This window comes from Hipposideros armiger, unplaced genomic scaffold (assembly GCF_001890085.2).
Source record: "Hipposideros armiger isolate ML-2016 unplaced genomic scaffold, ASM189008v1 scaffold_459, whole genome shotgun sequence".
Classification (NCBI taxonomy): Eukaryota; Metazoa; Chordata; class Mammalia; order Chiroptera; family Hipposideridae; genus Hipposideros; species Hipposideros armiger.
The window spans coordinates 777,178-795,775 of NW_017731809.1; the positions used below are offsets into that span (position 1 = coordinate 777,178).

The 18,598-nt window shown below is 39.6% G+C and overlaps 1 protein-coding gene across 2 annotated transcripts in view; it reads right to left on the reverse strand.

The window, feature by feature from the left end:
* The window catches only part of FLT3 (fms related receptor tyrosine kinase 3), a 64,971-nt gene extending 53,077 nt beyond the window's left edge, over positions 1–11,894 (reverse strand). Inside the window, exon 1 of one of the 2 annotated variants that reach the window (XM_019666041.1) lies at positions 11,632–11,894. In XM_019666041.1, coding sequence (XP_019521586.1) covers positions 11,632–11,674 — 43 coding nt within the window. In that variant the 5' untranslated portion in view covers positions 11,675–11,894. The remainder of the gene's footprint in view (positions 1–11,631) is intronic. The other variant, XM_019666042.1, reaches the window with a different exon arrangement.
* Positions 11,895–18,598: the final 6,704 nt, after the last annotated feature.

Below are 18,598 nucleotides of genomic sequence, written 5' to 3' on the forward strand. Positions count from 1 at the left end.
AGATGCTTGTAGAATCTTTTCTTTGTGAGCTAAAATTTTCAAAATTATGTGCTTTTTTTTAGTCTATTTTCATTTGTGGTGTTTTTCATACTCAGTGGGCCTTTTCAACCTGAAACTCATACTCTTCTCTTTGGAGAAGTTCTCTTGAATTGTTTCTTTGATTGATTCCTTCTCTGTCCTTCACTTTGACATCTTCGTATTGGGATGTTTCTCAAAAATGACTGATGATTCTTCACAAGCTGCTCACATACAAGAACGAAGCACCAAATGATCATGTATGCTCTATGCACATGGTTGGACCTGCTGCCTGGTCTGCTCTGTATGGTTGTCTTTAGGTTTTCTCATGGGCTGGTCAGAGTTAGAGTAGTAGAGTAGACTCTTCTCTCCCTTGCCTGCAGCCCATGTTGTGGGAGCTGGTGCTGGCAGTTTAGGCTCTTTAGAGGTCCTGCAGGGGAAGTCAGGTTTCTTCCCAGCTTTCTCAACCCCCTCTTATGATTCAGTGTTCCTCATGTACTTTAAAGCTCTCAATTTTTAATTTTCTTCTTCCCCATTGTCTTTGTCCTTATATGTTTATATCTTTAATTTTTTTTAACTGTCATTTGAGTGGCCTATTGGGAGACAAGAGGTAAATGTATGTGTTCAACCATGTTTGTACCTTGTAATCTGTGTTAAAAATCTCAGTATTGCAGCTATGGGAATGACATATTTAGACGCATTCACTGGTTTGTCTTAATCTGTCTTATTTTATTTTTTATTAAAGAAGCCACATTATACTAATACTAGTGGAACTATAAGTGAAAATTTACTCTAAATCCTGGCATCTTAACAAATACATTTTCATTTCTCTAGAATCTTTCCCATCTGTACACATAGTTTTCAATTAACTGTATTGATAGAGTATAACTCATTTTATATTCTGATTTGAACACAATACATCATAAGCATCTTTCACGATGCTACATATAATTAATTTACATTCTTTCAGTGGATCTAAAATGACTCAATCATTCCTTTAGCTATTACACAATTTATGGTTTGTTTTTTTTTCCCCCTGCCATTTAAATTATTTCACTAATCCTTTCACTTTAAAAATATTATTTCCTCAGTATAAATTTCTGGAAGTGGAATTAGTGGATCAAAGGAAATAAATAAATTTAAATGGTTCTTGCTATGCATTGCCATCTTGTTTTCCAAAGGTAGTAGCATTTTATGCTGCCATGTGAAAGGTGAGAATGTAATACATTTACTACAATCTCATTAGCATTTAGTCATTATGTATTTTTTTATTTCCCTTAATGTAGCCCCTAGTCTTTTATTTTTATTTTTTATTTTTTATTTTTAGCTGAGCCATCCTGCCACCTGTTGGCAGCTCAGCGGCTGCTCAGCTCGGGCTGGACTCGAACCACTGTTGCTCAGAGCTCAAACTCTTGAGCGAGCTCTTAACCAACTGAGCCACTCGGCCGGCGCCCCTAGTCTTTTAAAGGAAACTAAATTAGCACAACTGTAAGGGCAAGGAAAGAAATAAAGACTAAAGAGAGTTTAAGAAACTTTCCAGCCCTATTCCCTAATATTTTTTTATCCCTATTCTTTTAAAAGACAGTTTTATTTAGTATAATTAACATGCAATAAATTGAACATACTTAAGATGTATAATTTGATAAGTTTTGACATAAATGCACACATGTGCACACATATATATGTCTGTAAAACCACCACCACAGTTAAGATAGAGAACTTATCCATCACTTCCAAAAGTTTCCATATGCCCCTTGGTAATACCTCCCTCCAACTCACTCCAGTCCCACATGCCCAAGCAATTTCCCATCTCCTTTCTGTCACTACCGATTAGTCCCAATTTTCTAGAATTTCATACAAATGGAATCACATAGTGTGAACTCTTTATATTTTTTATCTGGCTTCTTTCACTCTGTTTTTTGTGGGGTTTTTTTAGTTTGGCCCATGTGGTAGTATAATACCAGTAGTTCATTCCTTTTATTGCTATTATATAAATATAGCACAATATTTTAATTCATTCACCTCTTGATCGAATTTGGATTGTTTCTACTTTTGAGCTCTTACACATAAAGCTGCTATGAACATTTGTATAAAAGTCTTGGTATGGACATACGTTTTCATTTTTCCTGAGTAAATACGGGGGTGGAGGGGTGGGGGGCATATACCTAGGTCATAGGGGAGGTGTCTGTACAACATTTTAAGAAAGTGCCAGGCTGCTCTCCAAAGAGGTTGTATCATTTTATATTTCTATTGGCAGCGTCTGGGGATTCCAGTTGTGCCACATCCTCACCAACACTTAGAATGATGAGAATTTTTAATTTTAGCCATTCTAATAGGGGCATTATTTCTCATTGTGGTTTTAATTTGCATTTTTCTACTAATGATGCTGAGCATCCTTGCAGATGCTTATGTGACACTTACATATTCTCTAGTAGTGGGTCTGTTCACATCCTTTACCCAAATCAAGTCTTTTTAAATTAGGTTGCTTATTTTCTTATTATTGAGTTTTGAGAGTCCTCCGCCCCCAGTTTTATTGAGATATTATCAACATGTAACATTGTAGAAGGTTAAGGTGTAAAAAAAAATGATTTGATATATGTATATATTGCAACATGTTTACCACAATAAGTTTAATTAACATCTATTGCCTCACATAGTTACACATTTTTTTTTCTTCTTTAGCTGAGCCATCCTGCCACCTGTTGGCAGCTCAGTGGCAGCTCAGCTCAGGCTGGGCATTGAACCGCTATAGCTCAGAGCTCACACTCTTGAACGAGCTCTTAACCAACTGAGCCACTCGGCTGGCCCTAGTTACACTTTTTTTCTTGTGATGAAAACTTTTAAGAACTATGCTTAGCAACTTTCAAATATATAATAGAGTATTTGTAACTATAGCCACCATGTTATACATTACATTGTGAATTTTATCTGGTGTCAGATGTTTTTGTGTTGTATTCAATATTCTTGAACTTTTTTGGGAGGAGTCAGTTAAGTTCATTATAAACATTTTTTTCCTTTCAGTTCTTGCTTTTAAGCTTGGTTAGGTGGGACCAGAGCAGTGTTTAATTTAGGGCTAAGTTTTTTCCACTAATGGGCTTCATCAAAATTAATTATTTATGCTCTTATAAAGACATTATTTAGAAGTTGAAAAGAAAAACCACAGATTGGGAGGAAATATTTCCAAAACACATATCTGATAAAGAACTTGTATCTAGAATACACAAAGGACATTTAAACCCTAACAATAAGAAAACAAACATCCTGATTTAAAAAAGAAATGGGCAAAAGATTTTAGCAGACACGTCACCAAAATATATAGGATGACAATTAAGCACATAAGAAGATGATCAACATCACTAGTCATTAGGGAAATTCAAATTAAAATCACGATGATATATTGCTATACTCCTATTAAAATAGTTAAAAAACAAAACCAAAAAACAGACCATACCAAGTGCTGATAGTGATGCTGAATGACTGCAACTCTCAGACATTGCTTATGGGGATGAAAATGGTACAATCACTTTGGAAAACTGGCAGTTTCTCGTAAAGTTGAACATTCACTTAGCATACAGTTGAGCAATACAATACCACTCCTAGATATTTACCCAAGAGAAAGGAAAACCCATGCTCACACCAAAAACCTATATTCAAATAATTAGAGCTGCTTTATTCATCATGGCCAGAAACTAGAAGCAAACAAATGAACTTCATCTGGTTAATGGATAAACAAACTGTGACACATCCATTCAATGGAATACTACTCAGCCATTGAAAGGAAAAATATATTGATACACATAAAAATATACTGATATTTATAACAACATGGGCAAATCTCAAATAATTATGCTATGTGAAAGAGACAGACTGAAAAGGCTACCTATTATAAAATTCCACTAACAGACATTGTGGAAATGGGAAAATGGTAGGGACAGAAAAGAGATTACTGGTTGTCAGGGGGTTGACTACAAAGGGGCATAATGGAAGTTTGGGGGAGAATGGAAATGTCCTATATCTTGACAGTGGTGGTAGTTATGTGACTGAATATGTTAATTAAATACATGGAACCATACACTAAAAAGGGTGAAATCTGCTATATGAAAATTGCACTTCAATAGACCTGACTTTTGAAAAGCCAAAGAAAGAATTTGCCACCAGAGATAGTAAGGCTCTTTCTGAGAAGTCATTCCAAAACACCAGTGATACTTCCCAGGATCCAGCTCCAAACCCATTCTGAGCAGAGAGGACAACTGTGGAATTGGAAAAGGACCCCCAAAGTGGTCTACTTTGAAGGGACAGGACTCGGGTGGGGGGGGCGGTAGGTCGAGAAAAATATTGGACACTCATTTAAAATAAAATTTCAGGTAAAATAAAATCTATTCCACTGAAAGAGTGATGGATTTAGACATAAAACAAGTCACAGAAAGTCAGAGTACTTCACTGGCAAATCCTCCAATCCAAGTCTTGTGAGGCAAAGAGAACTGGATAAGACTTGGAGACCTGAGTCCCAAGTCCCTCTTCTGAGGGTTATCCATTTTGATCACTTTGAATTAATCACTTTTGGCCCCATTTTCCTCATCTGGCACCAGGGAGCAGCAGACTGGGGTGGTATAATGAATGCATTTGGTCTCAGCCCTGCTTCCTGGCACAGGGCTCCTGAAACCCTTGGCATTTCCGAATAAGAGTGTCTTTTGTTATTCAGAAGAGGCCCCCTTTGAGCACAACAGAGTTTATGCTAATAAGATGACTTAGAATGGAGCCCCTAGATGGCCTCAGAATGGGGCCGGTCACCAGAAAGACTGATCATGAGAGGGTGGGAGCTTTCAGCTCCATCCACTGACCATAGGGAAGAGGAGCAGCTGCAGATTGAGCTCTATACAAATTCTTTTTTTTTTAAGATTTTATTGGGGAATTGGGGGAGGGGAACAGCGCTGGGGAATCGGGGGAAGGGGAACAGACAAGTTGCTGTCCTTTTGTTCTTCAGTCTAGTTGTGGAGGACGTTGCTTCACTGGCCCAAGCTGGTACCATCATTGCGCTCTTCCCGGGTGAAGCAGATCAGTCGCCGGCCTCTGGACGGCCGCTCATTGCGGCTGCTGGCTGCTCATGCTGGCTGCCGGCTACACATGGTAGCCCATGGCAACCCACTGCAGCAGGGGCTGCAGCCCACACTGTCTCCAGCGACTCACGGCAGCCCAGCCCCAGGTCAAGCTGCCGTTCCCCATCTTAGCTGCAGAAGGCAGTGTCACTGGCCCTCATGTGGGATCCGAACCGGGGCTCTCTGGCGTCCCAAGCCAGCTCTAACCAACGCGTCACTCGGCAGGCCCATCTATACAAATTCTTAAACTGAGGAAATGTGAGTTTCTGAGTTGGTGAACTAGTAGAGGTGCTGGGAGAGTGGCTGACTACGGAGGGCGTGGGCATCCCATGTCCACCCCCGCCCCCACACACACACACATACCTGGCCCCATGCATCTCTTCTATCTGGCTGTTCCTGAGTTATAGCCTTTCATAATAAACTGCTAATCTAGCAAATAAAATGTTATTCCTGAGTTTTATGAGCTGCTCTGGCAAATTAATTGAACCCGAAAAGGGGGTCAAGGGAACCTCTGGTTACAGTCTGTCATCAGAAGCCTAGGTGACACCTGGACTTGTGAGTGGCAACTTAATGGCAGAGGAGGGTCCTAAACCTGTGGGATCTGACACTAGCTCCAGTTAGAAGGCAGGACACTTACCTGGTGTCGCAGAACTACTGGGTGTGGGGGAACCGCGCCCCCACATACCTGGGTGGCGAGTACCGGAAGTGACCAGTGTTGGTAGTGATGTGAGTAGAGGAGAGACATACAGGAGTGTGTTTTTCCTTAGAACTGAATAGCTCTAAGGTCTCAGCCTCTCCACTCATTCCACACTCTTTCTCTGTACACTGTCATGATTTTAACTACTATTTGCTCATGAATTCCAAAGCCATACCTCTTGAGTATACCGCTATATCTGGGTGGCCCCAGGAACCTTCAACTCAGATTGAATTCACTTTTTCTTTCCTAGACCTACTCCCTCCTCCATCTTCTCTCTCAGTTAGTGGCAACACGTCCACTGTCATCAAAGCTAGAAACCCAGAAGTCACATTTGGCTCCTCCTTCCCCCTCACTTCCCATCATCCAGGCAGTTGCCAAGCCTGGACATTTTAACCTCTGATAACTCCCCAATCCACCCGCAGCTCTGCCTCCCATTACTGCCCTAACTCAAGCCCTCATCGCCTCTGGCCTGGACTATTGCCAACAACTTCCTAGCTGGCCTCCCTGCCATGGTCATGTTGGCCTGACACCCACCCTCCATGCAGACATCAGAACTGTTTTTCTAAAATACAAATCAGAGTGTGTCACTCCTCCACTTAAAACCCCTCCACAATCTGTGCCAACAGTCCTCACCCTTTCTTGAGTCACAGACCCTTCTGAAAATCTGATGAAAGTAATTAACCTCTCTCCAAAAAATACCAAGTATGTACATGTACACACACACACACACACACACACACACACACACACACCCCTGAGGGACACAATGGACCACTGAATTCCATCCAGATTCTCTTTTCTACATGATGAAGTCCAAATCCCTTATCACATCATTACATATTTCTTACACATTATACACTGAGCCTCTGGCACCCCAGAATTTTTTTAAAAGCTAACCACTGAAGTCTTCAGACAATTTTCTGAGTCACACGTTGTAAATGAGAGTTCTCTATTCCTGGAGGCCTTATTATACATCATGCCTCAGCAACCTGGAAGGGAATTAGTTTTCAGTCTACTCCATGTTTCTTTCTTACCTCTGTACCTTTTTCTTTGCTGTCTTATTTGCCTGGTATGTCCTTGTTGTGAAATTTTCATGTCAACTCTTACTTATCCTCCAAGTCTGGCTCTGGCAGCACCTCCTCTCAGAAGCCTTGCCTTATTTTCCCAGCTGGGTTCAAGGCTCTGCCTCTGTGCATATATCTAAACTTGCACTGCCATTTTCCTTTTGTATCCCTGACCCTTTGGCACCGACAGTCCCAACATTAGACTGTGAGTTCTTGGAGGGCAGGTACCAGTCCTAAGCGGCACTTAACACAAGTCCTGAACATAGTTGGTGCTCAAAAGTGTCTGAGAAGGGAAAGAGGAAAGTCCTGTGACTCTAAAGTCTAAGGATTTCTCCAGACTTACACATAACACATCTCTCTTTCTGCAATGCACCTGCCTAACAAGGGATGCAGCTGTACCTTACAGGTATTTTCTGATAAAGGACTAAGATACTGCTTATCTCCTTTTGACAAATAAAGAACTTGAGTGCAGAGAAAGAGCACATTTCCTGTGTTGTTAGCCCCATAATATACATACCTGCGTTCCTCCAAGAACAGAATCCCTCACATGAGAAGAATTGGAACTCAAACAGCAAAGCATTGGAAAACTGAATTCAGTGGATATCTTATAACCAAAACACAGTTTAAATAAATAATGATAATATCCTGTTTTAGTGGAGGCTGTAAATAATTTTACGGAGGATTCTTGGCCAACAACTGACTTATAATGACAGCAGTGAAAAACTATTTTTACTGTTTAACCTAAAAAATAAATATAGTTCCTCTTTTAGGGTCTTATGCAATTCCTCTAGCCACAAAAGAACACTGTGTGTGTGTGTGTGTGTACTTTACATTATTTTTAAATTTCCTCCACATGTGTTGGTACCCATAGTACAGAACTGCATGATTCAAATTAACGACTATCAAACAAGTACAACAAAAGTTTTCATCCTTTGAGGACCACTGATGATATAGCTGTAGAAGGTGTCAGCCAAGGTAATGAAACCAAGTAGGTATAGAGCTCATAGACTCCCCAAAGACAGAAAAACCTTTGGCCACATAACTGTGGCTACTTAACTGAAAAGTGGTGAAAGCTTTTTTGGAAGTCAGGGTAAAAAATCTTAAGATCACGAAGTCATCTGATGAAAACCAAAAAGCTCTACTCAGACAAACCACCTACTTACTGTGAAGTTCACGAGGGTTTGCTCTTTCAGAGTGAATGAAGGATGCAGCATAATGGCAAGACCAAACTGAGCAAATTATAAAGCAGACAGAGCTAGTTTCAGCTCCTCAATTTCCCCTCTCCAAATTCTTACTCCTGTTCTCTGCGCGGTCCATTTCAACATCAAGAAAAATGATAAAATACAATGCTTTTGACATGATTTGCTTTTTGTCAAATCAGAATCTTTACTCAAAGATTAAGGCAATCTCTGGCATGTATTTGAGGAGTCAGCAAGATTGTAATCTTGAACATTGTATGTAAAGGCCTTCATCACACTGCTTCTGGGTTTCATTAGAAAATGACAAGACGAGAGGAACAAGAACTGTGGAGCAAGTGATAAGGCTGAGCCATTGCAGGGCTTCTCAAGTGAGCAGAAATACTCTTTGGGAGTAAAATGTAGTCAACAAATTTGTTCAAAAAACCATTTAGAAAATTACTTCCTCCCCCAAACCTAAGATGGTCATATCTAACTCTGGACCTGTCCAATTGTTTTATTTGAAATGGAAGAGCAGTTTCTTTCCCACAACCATTAAATACAGGGCAGCCATGTTGAAGTAGCTTTAGAAGACAAAAATCTTGGTTGAGGCCGCTTCAGTTAAGTGTGCTATTTTTCTCCTATGAATATTTAGTGATCACAAGAACGGTTTTGGAAGGTTGAACTAACTGAAAGCAAGCTTCGGACTCAAATGCTTTTCCCGACGAAAGGCAATGTTCATGCATTCCTCAAATAGAATGGAATTCACTATTTCTGTGTAAGTTCTCTCATCCCCAGCTCTTTTGTCTTTCTACCTCTTGTGCCTCACACAGAAATAGGTATTCAATAAAAGTTTTTCAAAGAAAAATTTCTTTCTTTCTCATGCATGCTTCCTCTTCATCTTTCTTATCTGAAGTCTTATCTGGAATATAAGTAACTGGCCCTTCTCCTTATTTAATATCTTATTACCTGATGTTTTTCAGTTAAACAACAACAAAAATCTTTACTGATACCTAAGAGTTACTGAAGGTGCCTTTTTAGTTATAAAAAGTAGAGCCATTCTTTAATGGAAGGTAAGTACATAGTTCACAATTAAATGTAAGAAGATGATTAGCTAGAGATAGGTGTGAAGTACCTTGGAAGAAACAAATAGCCAATCCAAACTTGTACGATGGCGCCAATGCAAACTAGGCTTTTAGAATTGAAGGGACTTTGAACATCAGGTCACCAGGTCTGGTGTCTTATCCAATCCAAACCAATCTTTGCCTAGCATCCCTTCCCTTCACCTCTTCCTGAATCATACCCCCCACCCCCGCTTAGGCTGGCAGTTCACAAGGAGGCATATTAAGATAAGCAACAAGGACAAAGGACAGCAACTAAAATGTGTAATTCAACACTCTGAATATGAATTTTCTGACACCAGAGAAAGAGGTCGTGTATCATCCTTACTGAAATATTGAAATCCTCTCCTCTCCTATCCAGCACCAGCACACAATGCGGTGAAGGCCTGGCCAGTACATTTCTTTACATACTTCTTAGAAAGCCTCACCATTATTCATGAAAGGTAGAGCTTACAATATCAGGGAATCCTAATCAAATCTTATACTTTAAGGAATTTAAAGCTTTCAAACATTTAAAAATTTTTCCACTACGGTTGCCATTCAATATTATTTTATATTAGTTTTGGGTGTATAGTGTTGTGGTTAGACAAAGCTTTTAAACATTATAAAGCCCTCACTTTAAGCTCCTCACTTTGTGTTTCTTTACTAAAGAAAATCTGTACTACTGGGTGTTGGCAATGATGTAAGGAACTAGAAACTCCCATCTGCTGCCAGTGGGAACGTAAACTGGTATGACCACTGTGGAAAACTGTTGGATGGTATCCAGCAAAACTGAATATATGCCTTCCCCTATAATCCAGGAATTCTACTTCTGGGCATCATCCTAGGAGAAATGGGTATTTATGTCCACCAAAAAACGTGTAAAAGAATGTTCACAGCACTATTATTCGTATTACACAAAACTGAAAACAACCTATATGTTCTTCAACAATAGAGGGAATAAGTTGTATAGTATATTCATATTAAGGAATAATACCCAGCAATTAAAAAAATTACCACTGCTACTGAGAACAAGGTTGAATCTCGTAATCATAATGTGGAGTGAAAGAAGCTGGACATAGAAGAGTGACATAGTGGTGGTCTGGTTTCCATGAAGTTAAAAAACAGGCAGACCAATGACATAAGAGGTCAAAACAGTGGCTACCTTTGCAGGGTATTGACTGAGACAGGGCGGAGCTAGAATTGCTCTATATCTTGGTCCAATAATGATGTGAGTACATACATCTATAAAAACTAACAATGTTGCATAAGATTTATGCATATTTGCTGTATGCAAATTATACCTCATTTACAAAAATCTGGAGAGAGATGTTGAAATTTGGGGGCTCATTCCTAAATAAAAAATTCGATGCAGCTTAAATATAGTTGCAAATACTGATTTTATACTTTTCCAAAGCCTTTGTGTGCCACCAAAAAACTTACTACTTAGTGTCATACCTAACAAAAAGTTAACTTTTTTTATTCATAGGCTGCAAAACATATTATACTATACATTTGAAATGAACCCGTATTTACCAACTAGTACAAATGTTTCAGAACTGCACACTGTCTTTGTTTTCCCACTTCTTTCCTACTTATGTTACATTTCTTAGTCTGTAATTCTGAGTGATCTGTAACAACAGCTAATGGACATAATTCCTGTATGTCTATATTGGAAATCTTTTCTCTATTTACCATAGAGACCTTAAGTCAGAACCCTGGAATTTGGGAGCTGTGGGTGCCGGTTCCAAGACTGTAGAACGAGAACCGTCACCGGAGTCCTTGAAAACTCCCTTGGGGTTTAATGCCAGGATAAAAATCCAGTATAGGAGGAAGGGGCAGCTAGTATTTTAATATGAAATCCTGTTTGCATAATATTTCCAAAGTCACTACTAGTTGATCCAACCGAAACTCAGAGTGGGTAGGGTTATTATTACGAATGACTCGCTTTGGGGAAAACGCGGGCGAATTTTCCAATCAGAGTTCACTCCATAAATAAAAAACCCCAAAGAAGAGTGAAAGACGCCACCCGGGAGCCTACGATATCCAGGGTCGGTCCCAGCAAGGTTCCGAGCCACCTGGCGCCAGCCTGGGGGCCCCAGACGTGGGCGGAGGGCCCAGGACTTGAGCGCGCTGGCCGAGCGAGCAGCGGGAAGGGAGCGCAGGCGGCCCCGGCCCGGGGCAGCGCCTCGGCGAGGCCGCCCGCGGAGTCCGGGCCGCAGATCGGGACGCGGCCCGAGCTGGACAGAGACTTTAGAGAAGAGGCAGGAGGATATGGGGTGGGCAGGGCGGGGGCCGCTGGCCAGTCCGGGGCGAGTCGGGAGGGCGCAACAGAGGGGAGGGGCGCGGGAGCGGAGAAGGTGCGGGCGCCGGGAGGAGCGCGGCGGAGGGGACCGGGAGGCGCGCGCCAGGCCACCGTGCGGGCTGGCGGCTGAGGCCGCGCAGAAGGCTGCGGGGGCCACGAGCGGGCGAACAGGGTCTTACCGAGCAGCGGCAGCCGGCCGCCGCGGCGCGTCAACGCCGGCATGGCCTCCGGAGCCCGGGGTCCCCAGGCCGCGCCGGCCCAGCCCTCCGATGCCGCCCAGAGCGGCGCGCCCCGCGCTGCAGGTGGCTCGCTTAAGGATGCGCGTCACCGACCGCAAATTCCCTCGGACTGGTGCAAAGTGAAAGGGGGGAGGATCCCTCTCCCCACCCGCAGGGGCCGAGGCTGGCGAGCAGAGGTTGGGCCGAGCTAGCGGGTGCTTGGCGCAGCGCTGCGGCCGAGCCCACGTGCCTGCCGTGTCCGCGGCGCCCGGGGCTCCCCGGCTGTGGCGGCGGGGATTGGGCGTCGTGTCGCCGGGCCAGTAGCACGGGATCCGCCGCTCCGGGTGGGGAGGAGGCACGGCAAGACCTGCTTTACCCCGCGAGTCCCTGAACACTCTCGTTTGGATCCCGGAGCATGGGGACAGGTCTTTGAGGCCCCAGGATGGGAGATAAACCGCGCTACACCCGCGGCTCTGGGCAGCGCGCAGGCCAGCAGAGGGTCGCGTTGCGCGCTTGGTGGATCCTGAATGCCCACTGGTTTCCTTTGTCTTCCCTTCCATCTCCTAGGATGCCCAGGACCCAGTCAGCCGTGGCAGCAAGAAAAACAGGCTCAGTTTCAATGTCAACCCAGGCAATTCGGAGGCTAGAACCTGCCATAGAAACAAAAGCAAAACACGGACAGTGCATCCCAGAGGATGTTTTGAATTATCCACTCCATAATTCTTGTTCTTCACTGCATAATATTTCAAGTTGAAAATTATTTTATTTGCAGTTAATTGGAGATTGGAAAGCTCTGGATGCCAGTTCTGACTATTGTTAACTAGCCCTGTGACCTTCACAAGCCATTTATCTTCTCAAAGTCCCACTGTACTCACCTAGAAATGAGGGGAATGGACCAAATGGTTTATAATGTGTCTCCAAATTCTAGGAATTCCATGCTTTTAATTATTTTAATTATTTTCTAATAACGCATGATAATTGACAGTGTTCATTCTTAGCCATACAACCCTTTTTCTCTACTGTATTCTATAGTAAAATAATATACTCCCTCCCCCCCCACACACCCACCAGGTAGGACAGAAACTTTAAAGTGTTTACTATGGTGCAGCCACTATGGAAACAGTATGGCAGTTCCTCAAGAAATTAAAAATAAAATTACCATATGATTCAGTACTTCTGGTACATACCCAAAAAGAATTGAAAGCAGGGTCACATAGAGATATATGTGAGCCCATATTCATAGCAACATTATTCACAGTAGCCCAAAGAAGCAGGCAACCCAGATGTCCATCCACAGAAAAATGGATAAACAAAATTGGATAAATGGATAAACAAAATTAGTATATCCATACAACGGGCTATTATTCAGCCTCCAACAGAGAGGGAATTGTGACACATACTACAACATGGAGGACCCTAGAGGACATGCTAAGTGAAGTAAGCCAGTCACAAAAAGACAAAAACTGTATGATTCTACTTATATGAGGTACCTAGAGTAGTCAAATCCATAGAGACAGAAAGTACAAGAGTGGTTGCCAGGGGCTGGGGGCAGAGGGAATAGAGAGTTGTTGTTTAGTGAAGACAGAGTTTCAGTTTTGCAAGACGAAGAGAGGTCTTAGAGATTAGTTGCACAACAGTGTGTGCATATAATTAACACCACTGAGCTGTACTCTTAAAGATGGTTACGGTGGTAAATACTATGTGCATTTTCTCACAATTAAAAGTTAAACACAAATTTTAAGTGTCTATCTGAGGTCAGACACAGAACTAGAGGAAGAGGCAAGAGTTAAGAGGCATGAAGAGGTAAAAGCAATGAAGCAGGCTAGTAATGGGAAGAAAAGTGAGCTAGTGAGCCTTCCAATTGCCAAGATCAAATGCATTACCTTTTATTTATAGCTTGACTACTGCAAGCTTTAAAAAAATGGATGATTCCAAGTTTGCAAAATAACAGCTTGGGTGAGGCACTGCTCAAGGTCACAAAATCATGAAGATATTGCTGCTTTTTCAAAGAATCTTAGATGCAAGGCAGAAATCTCCATGAGAAGATGAGGTAAGAGGGGAGAATTAGGAGTGGTTTCTGTATGCACCCGATTTTCCCTGGAAACTGGTGGAGCAAATTTTATGAACTGTAACATTATGGAGTATGAGGTATAGGTTACCACTTAGAAGGTGAGACAGTGCTTATCATTCTTGAAATGCACCAAGAGTCATATATCTATTAGGATACCTAATTTATTCCTTACAACATTCTAAGGAAGGCAGCTTATATTGTCCAGAGCCCTAGATTGCACAGCTAGTTATGTACACCCAAGTGTAAAATGTTGATTTCAGAGCTCATGATATGAAGCCTATTATAAAGAAGCTGCTAAAGGCTTAAGAAGCAACCAGGAGGAATAAGATGAAAAAAGAAATTGGAAGAGAGAAGAGTAAGTGTGTTTCTGGGTTGAATGGAGTGTCTTGCATTAGCCCTACAAATGAGTATTTTATCTAGATTCTCACTACTATAAAGGTTAGCTGCTAAATAGCCATGAGTAAGTGACCATTCATCTTAGAACATCTTTCCAACCCTTAAATTACACAAATATCTCCCTCTCCCCCTTCAACAATTGTGACACATTTTCAATGGCAACCTACAGGTGAAATGCTTTAATATCCTGTTTAAAATCCAGAACTTTATATTTTCCTGAAGATAAGGGACTAGCAAAAGAAATATTTGAATAGGATTCCTGTGAATTCAGTTGAGTATCAACTATATATTGTAGTTCAATTTTATACATCTTTTATCAATAAAGTGTTTGAACCCACCAACTGGCAAGATCTGACAATACAAAGTGTGTACAAGGATTCAGAGCAATGAGTAACTCATCCACTACTAGTGGAGATCTAAATTGGTATAAGCACTTTGGAAAATAATTTGACATGGCTTACTAAAATTAAACAGGTGCAAACATTACACCCATCAGTTTCTCACATATATCTATATCTATATATACCTATATATATATATATCTTATATATAGATATACCTTAGAGAAACTCATGTGCACCAGGATACATGTACCAGAATGTTCATAGCATTATTGTTTGTAACATAAAAAAATCAGGGATAATCTAAATGTCCACTAGCAATAGAATAAGCTGTGGTATATTCATATAATGAAATCCTATATAAATGAAAATAAATGAACTACAGTTATCCAAAACAACATAACTTCATAATGTTGAAGGGGGGGAAAGCAAGTCATATAGACATAATAGACACAAAGGCAAAACCAAACAACATTCTCTTTAGGAATATACTCACAAGGGGCATAAAGAAAGTAAAGGAATAATTATCACAAAAGTCAGGATAGTTCTTACCTCTAGAATGGGGTGGAAAGAGAAATCGATTTTATTAAAGAAGACAAATGGCAATATTCCTGTTTTTTAACCTCTGCAATGGGGGCTGGATGTTCGCTTTATTATTGTTTTTTAAACTATAATTAGTTTTATATATACTGTTGTGAGTATGATGTATTTCATAATAAAAGAAAATTTAAATGGAAGTTTAACACAACACTTCCACTGTTGAAGTAGTCTTATCCAAACAAACAATATTTGAATCTGATTAAGATCCAAGATCTAACTGTCAATGTATAGGAAATACACGGGACAGTGGAGCAGGTTAAACAATGACACAATAATACAATCAGAAAATTCCAGTCCCCAGGAAATTTTATAGAATAAATAACTTAGTTTCTTCAACAAAAATTTGTAAGAAAAAAAAACAAAGCAAGTGTCAGAAGAATAAGTTACAGATTAAAAGAAACCTAACAGATAGATCAAGCAATTGCAATGTGCAATTAGGGTTTTACTTGGACCTTGATTTAAGCAAACAAACTGAAAATAAATTATAAAATAATCAGGAAACTATGACTACTGGTTTTATCTTTGACATTTTTATGGTGATAATGATACTGTTATGTAGTTTTAAAATACATATCTTTCTATGTGTGCATAGGAAATACAGATATGATAAAGTGATATGAAATGGGAAGGTTGAGGGGGGAATAGGGAATAACTAATGAGTACAGGGCTTCTGTCGGGATGATGAAAATGTTCTAAAATTAGATTATGGTGATAGTGCACAACTCTGTAAATAAACTAAACACCATTGAATGACACATTAATAGGTTAACTATAGGGCATGTCAATTAGATCTCAATAAAACTGTTAAAAATTATGTACAGTCTGGGGTTTTCTTCAAAATAATTTGATGTGGAGAGTTTAAGGAGAGGAGTCAAAATTGACCATCTGTGACTGCTACTTTAGAGAAATAAATTTTGATCGTATTCAATCCACTGGATCTTGGGGTATCTTTGTAACAACAACTTAGCTTGTACCCTATTTTTATTCCCACCTTTCCTACATATAAACCCAAAGTTGGAGTCATAGTGAACTAGAACTTCAAACTCATTACATTCTACCTGGTTTCCATGTCTTGACACTCCATGTTGTTTCTATCTGGAATGATCCATTCCCCTTTCTCACCATTTCTGTTGCCCCTTCTAGCCTGTCTAACTCTTATTCACCTTCTAGATTCATCCGGGACTACTGTACGGTCTCCCTGCCCCACCCCAACTGTGAGTTAGGTAGGTCCTGTTGTTTCTCACAGCCGTACATAGCACAGTATGTTTGTCCCACTCCAACCCACACCACTCACTTGTATTCACACTTGTATTCCTAGACCTTAACATAATGACCAACGCACAGTATACTCTCATTAGTCATTAAATATTTGTTACATGACTTGTTTAATCTTTCCACAGGTTTCTAAAACACTTTTTAATACAGAAATTTTTAAACAAAATTTCCCCCTATGCAAAAGTAGGGGGAACAATTTAACGATACATATATCTATCAACCATGATCATTTTGCCATTCCTGGGAATAGATAGAGTTTAAGAGCAGGGTCTTTGGAGATAGTGTTTTAAATTAAAAAGTTACTTCAGCGGGGAGGATTTCAATCATTGTAGCAAGGTGGTAAGGCGATACTTTGGATCAAGTTGGGTTTTTTCACGGGGTGTGGTGGAGGGTCTTCAACTCAGAGCAAGCATTTTCCAATGGATAGGCAATAAAAGAAATAAAGAATTATTTTTCATTCCTTCCAACCAACACTTATTAAATGCTTCTGGAGACATTGGAGTTACATAGGTGAGGAAGATAATTCCTATATCAAAGAGGCAGGTAATCTAATATGGCTTAACAGTCCATAAACAAATACTTGCACCAAAGTGTTATAGGGGCTTTGATAGAAACATGTGCCAGGCATATCAGGGTCCTAATGGAAAGTATGGTCAATTTTCTACAAAACATTCCCTCAGCCTTCGAATCCTGGCTTTACCTCGAGGAAAGTGCTCTCTGTAGCCCTCTCAAATGCTACTTATTTCCCTCCAATTCCGTAAATGGTGGCGCCAGGAATGTGGGCATTCTCCTAGCTATTCATTGTTGCTTACACACAATTACCTCTTTTTTTGTTCTTATTTTTAAAAGAATATTCCTTTTCTAGCAGAGGTATGTGTATTCAATGCAAAAAAAAAAAAAAGGGAAGTCATACGCAAATACCTGTAAGTACCAACTGGCAACTATTAGCAATTTGATGTTAGTCCATCTAGATTTTCCTTTATACATGTATGTATATATGTTTTTAAAAATTTAATATTTAAAAAATGAGATCATCTTATACATGCTCTTTTATAGCTTGCTTTTCAAGAAATCAAATGTTCATGTTGATTTTTCTACGTTATTTTTAATAGAAATTCCATTATATGGATGAATCATAATTTATGTAATCAATCCATGTTGTTGGGCATTTTACAGCTCTTTTTATTTTAGTTAATATTCAGTTATGGTTGTAAATTTTATAACTTAGTTTTTTGAAGCTTTGGTGTTCAATTTACAAATCTTATTTTATATGTAAATCTAATATAGTTTGTCTTGAAATTTAAAACACTCATTTTTACTTGTACTTGATTAATACTCTATCATCTTATAAATTTAAAATATTAATTATAAATTTATTATTAAATCTACCTAAAAATGTACAAAATTCTCTTAAACATTTCAAACTATAAGTCACATATTTAGTCAATATATTCCTCTTTAGCATTTCAAATACCTAACAAAGTCCAATAAAACTTCCATAGCATTTAAAGAGTATTTACATGCATAATAAGGCAAAATTTATAGATTATTTAATAATCGCATTCCCTTAAATGATTAAACATTGATTATAAATTTAAATATTTCTAAATATTTCACTTAAAAACATTAGTCTAACATGTCGGATTCTCTTAAACATATCAAATATCTCAAATCATAAGTAAAACAGAAACTATAACAATGATTACAAAGCTTATAGTAACACCTGTATAAAAATTTATTAAAATATTAATATTTTTATATTAATATGTTAATATTAACATTAACATATTAACACATAGGCCAGGCTTTATTTGCCAATCATGTCTTCAAACCATTTTTTAAAAACTCAAAATCCAGTACATTATGTATTCCTCTTAGCTACTGCCACCCTTTTAAAACTAACCTCTTACACAATGTTTCATTTCCTGAATTAACTTGAGGGGATGTTGTATCCCCATTTAGTTACTCTCATCATTCATTTGCACCTTTCCAAACATTCAACCAGCTACCCTCAAAGAACACAGATGTTCTTGCTGCCAATAACTTTGATTACAGTTTGCCCGTTCATTTCCATGGTTACACCTTGAAAATTCTCTGCCTCTGACATGTTAAATTTCAATACATCAACCAAAGAGCAACTCTCAATTCCTCCCTGGACTGCACCTTAATTCAAATCTAATTAGATTTGTGTGATTAAAAATCTGTTGGGTTAATCTGGAAGGTGAGCTTCAGCAGACTTTTAAAC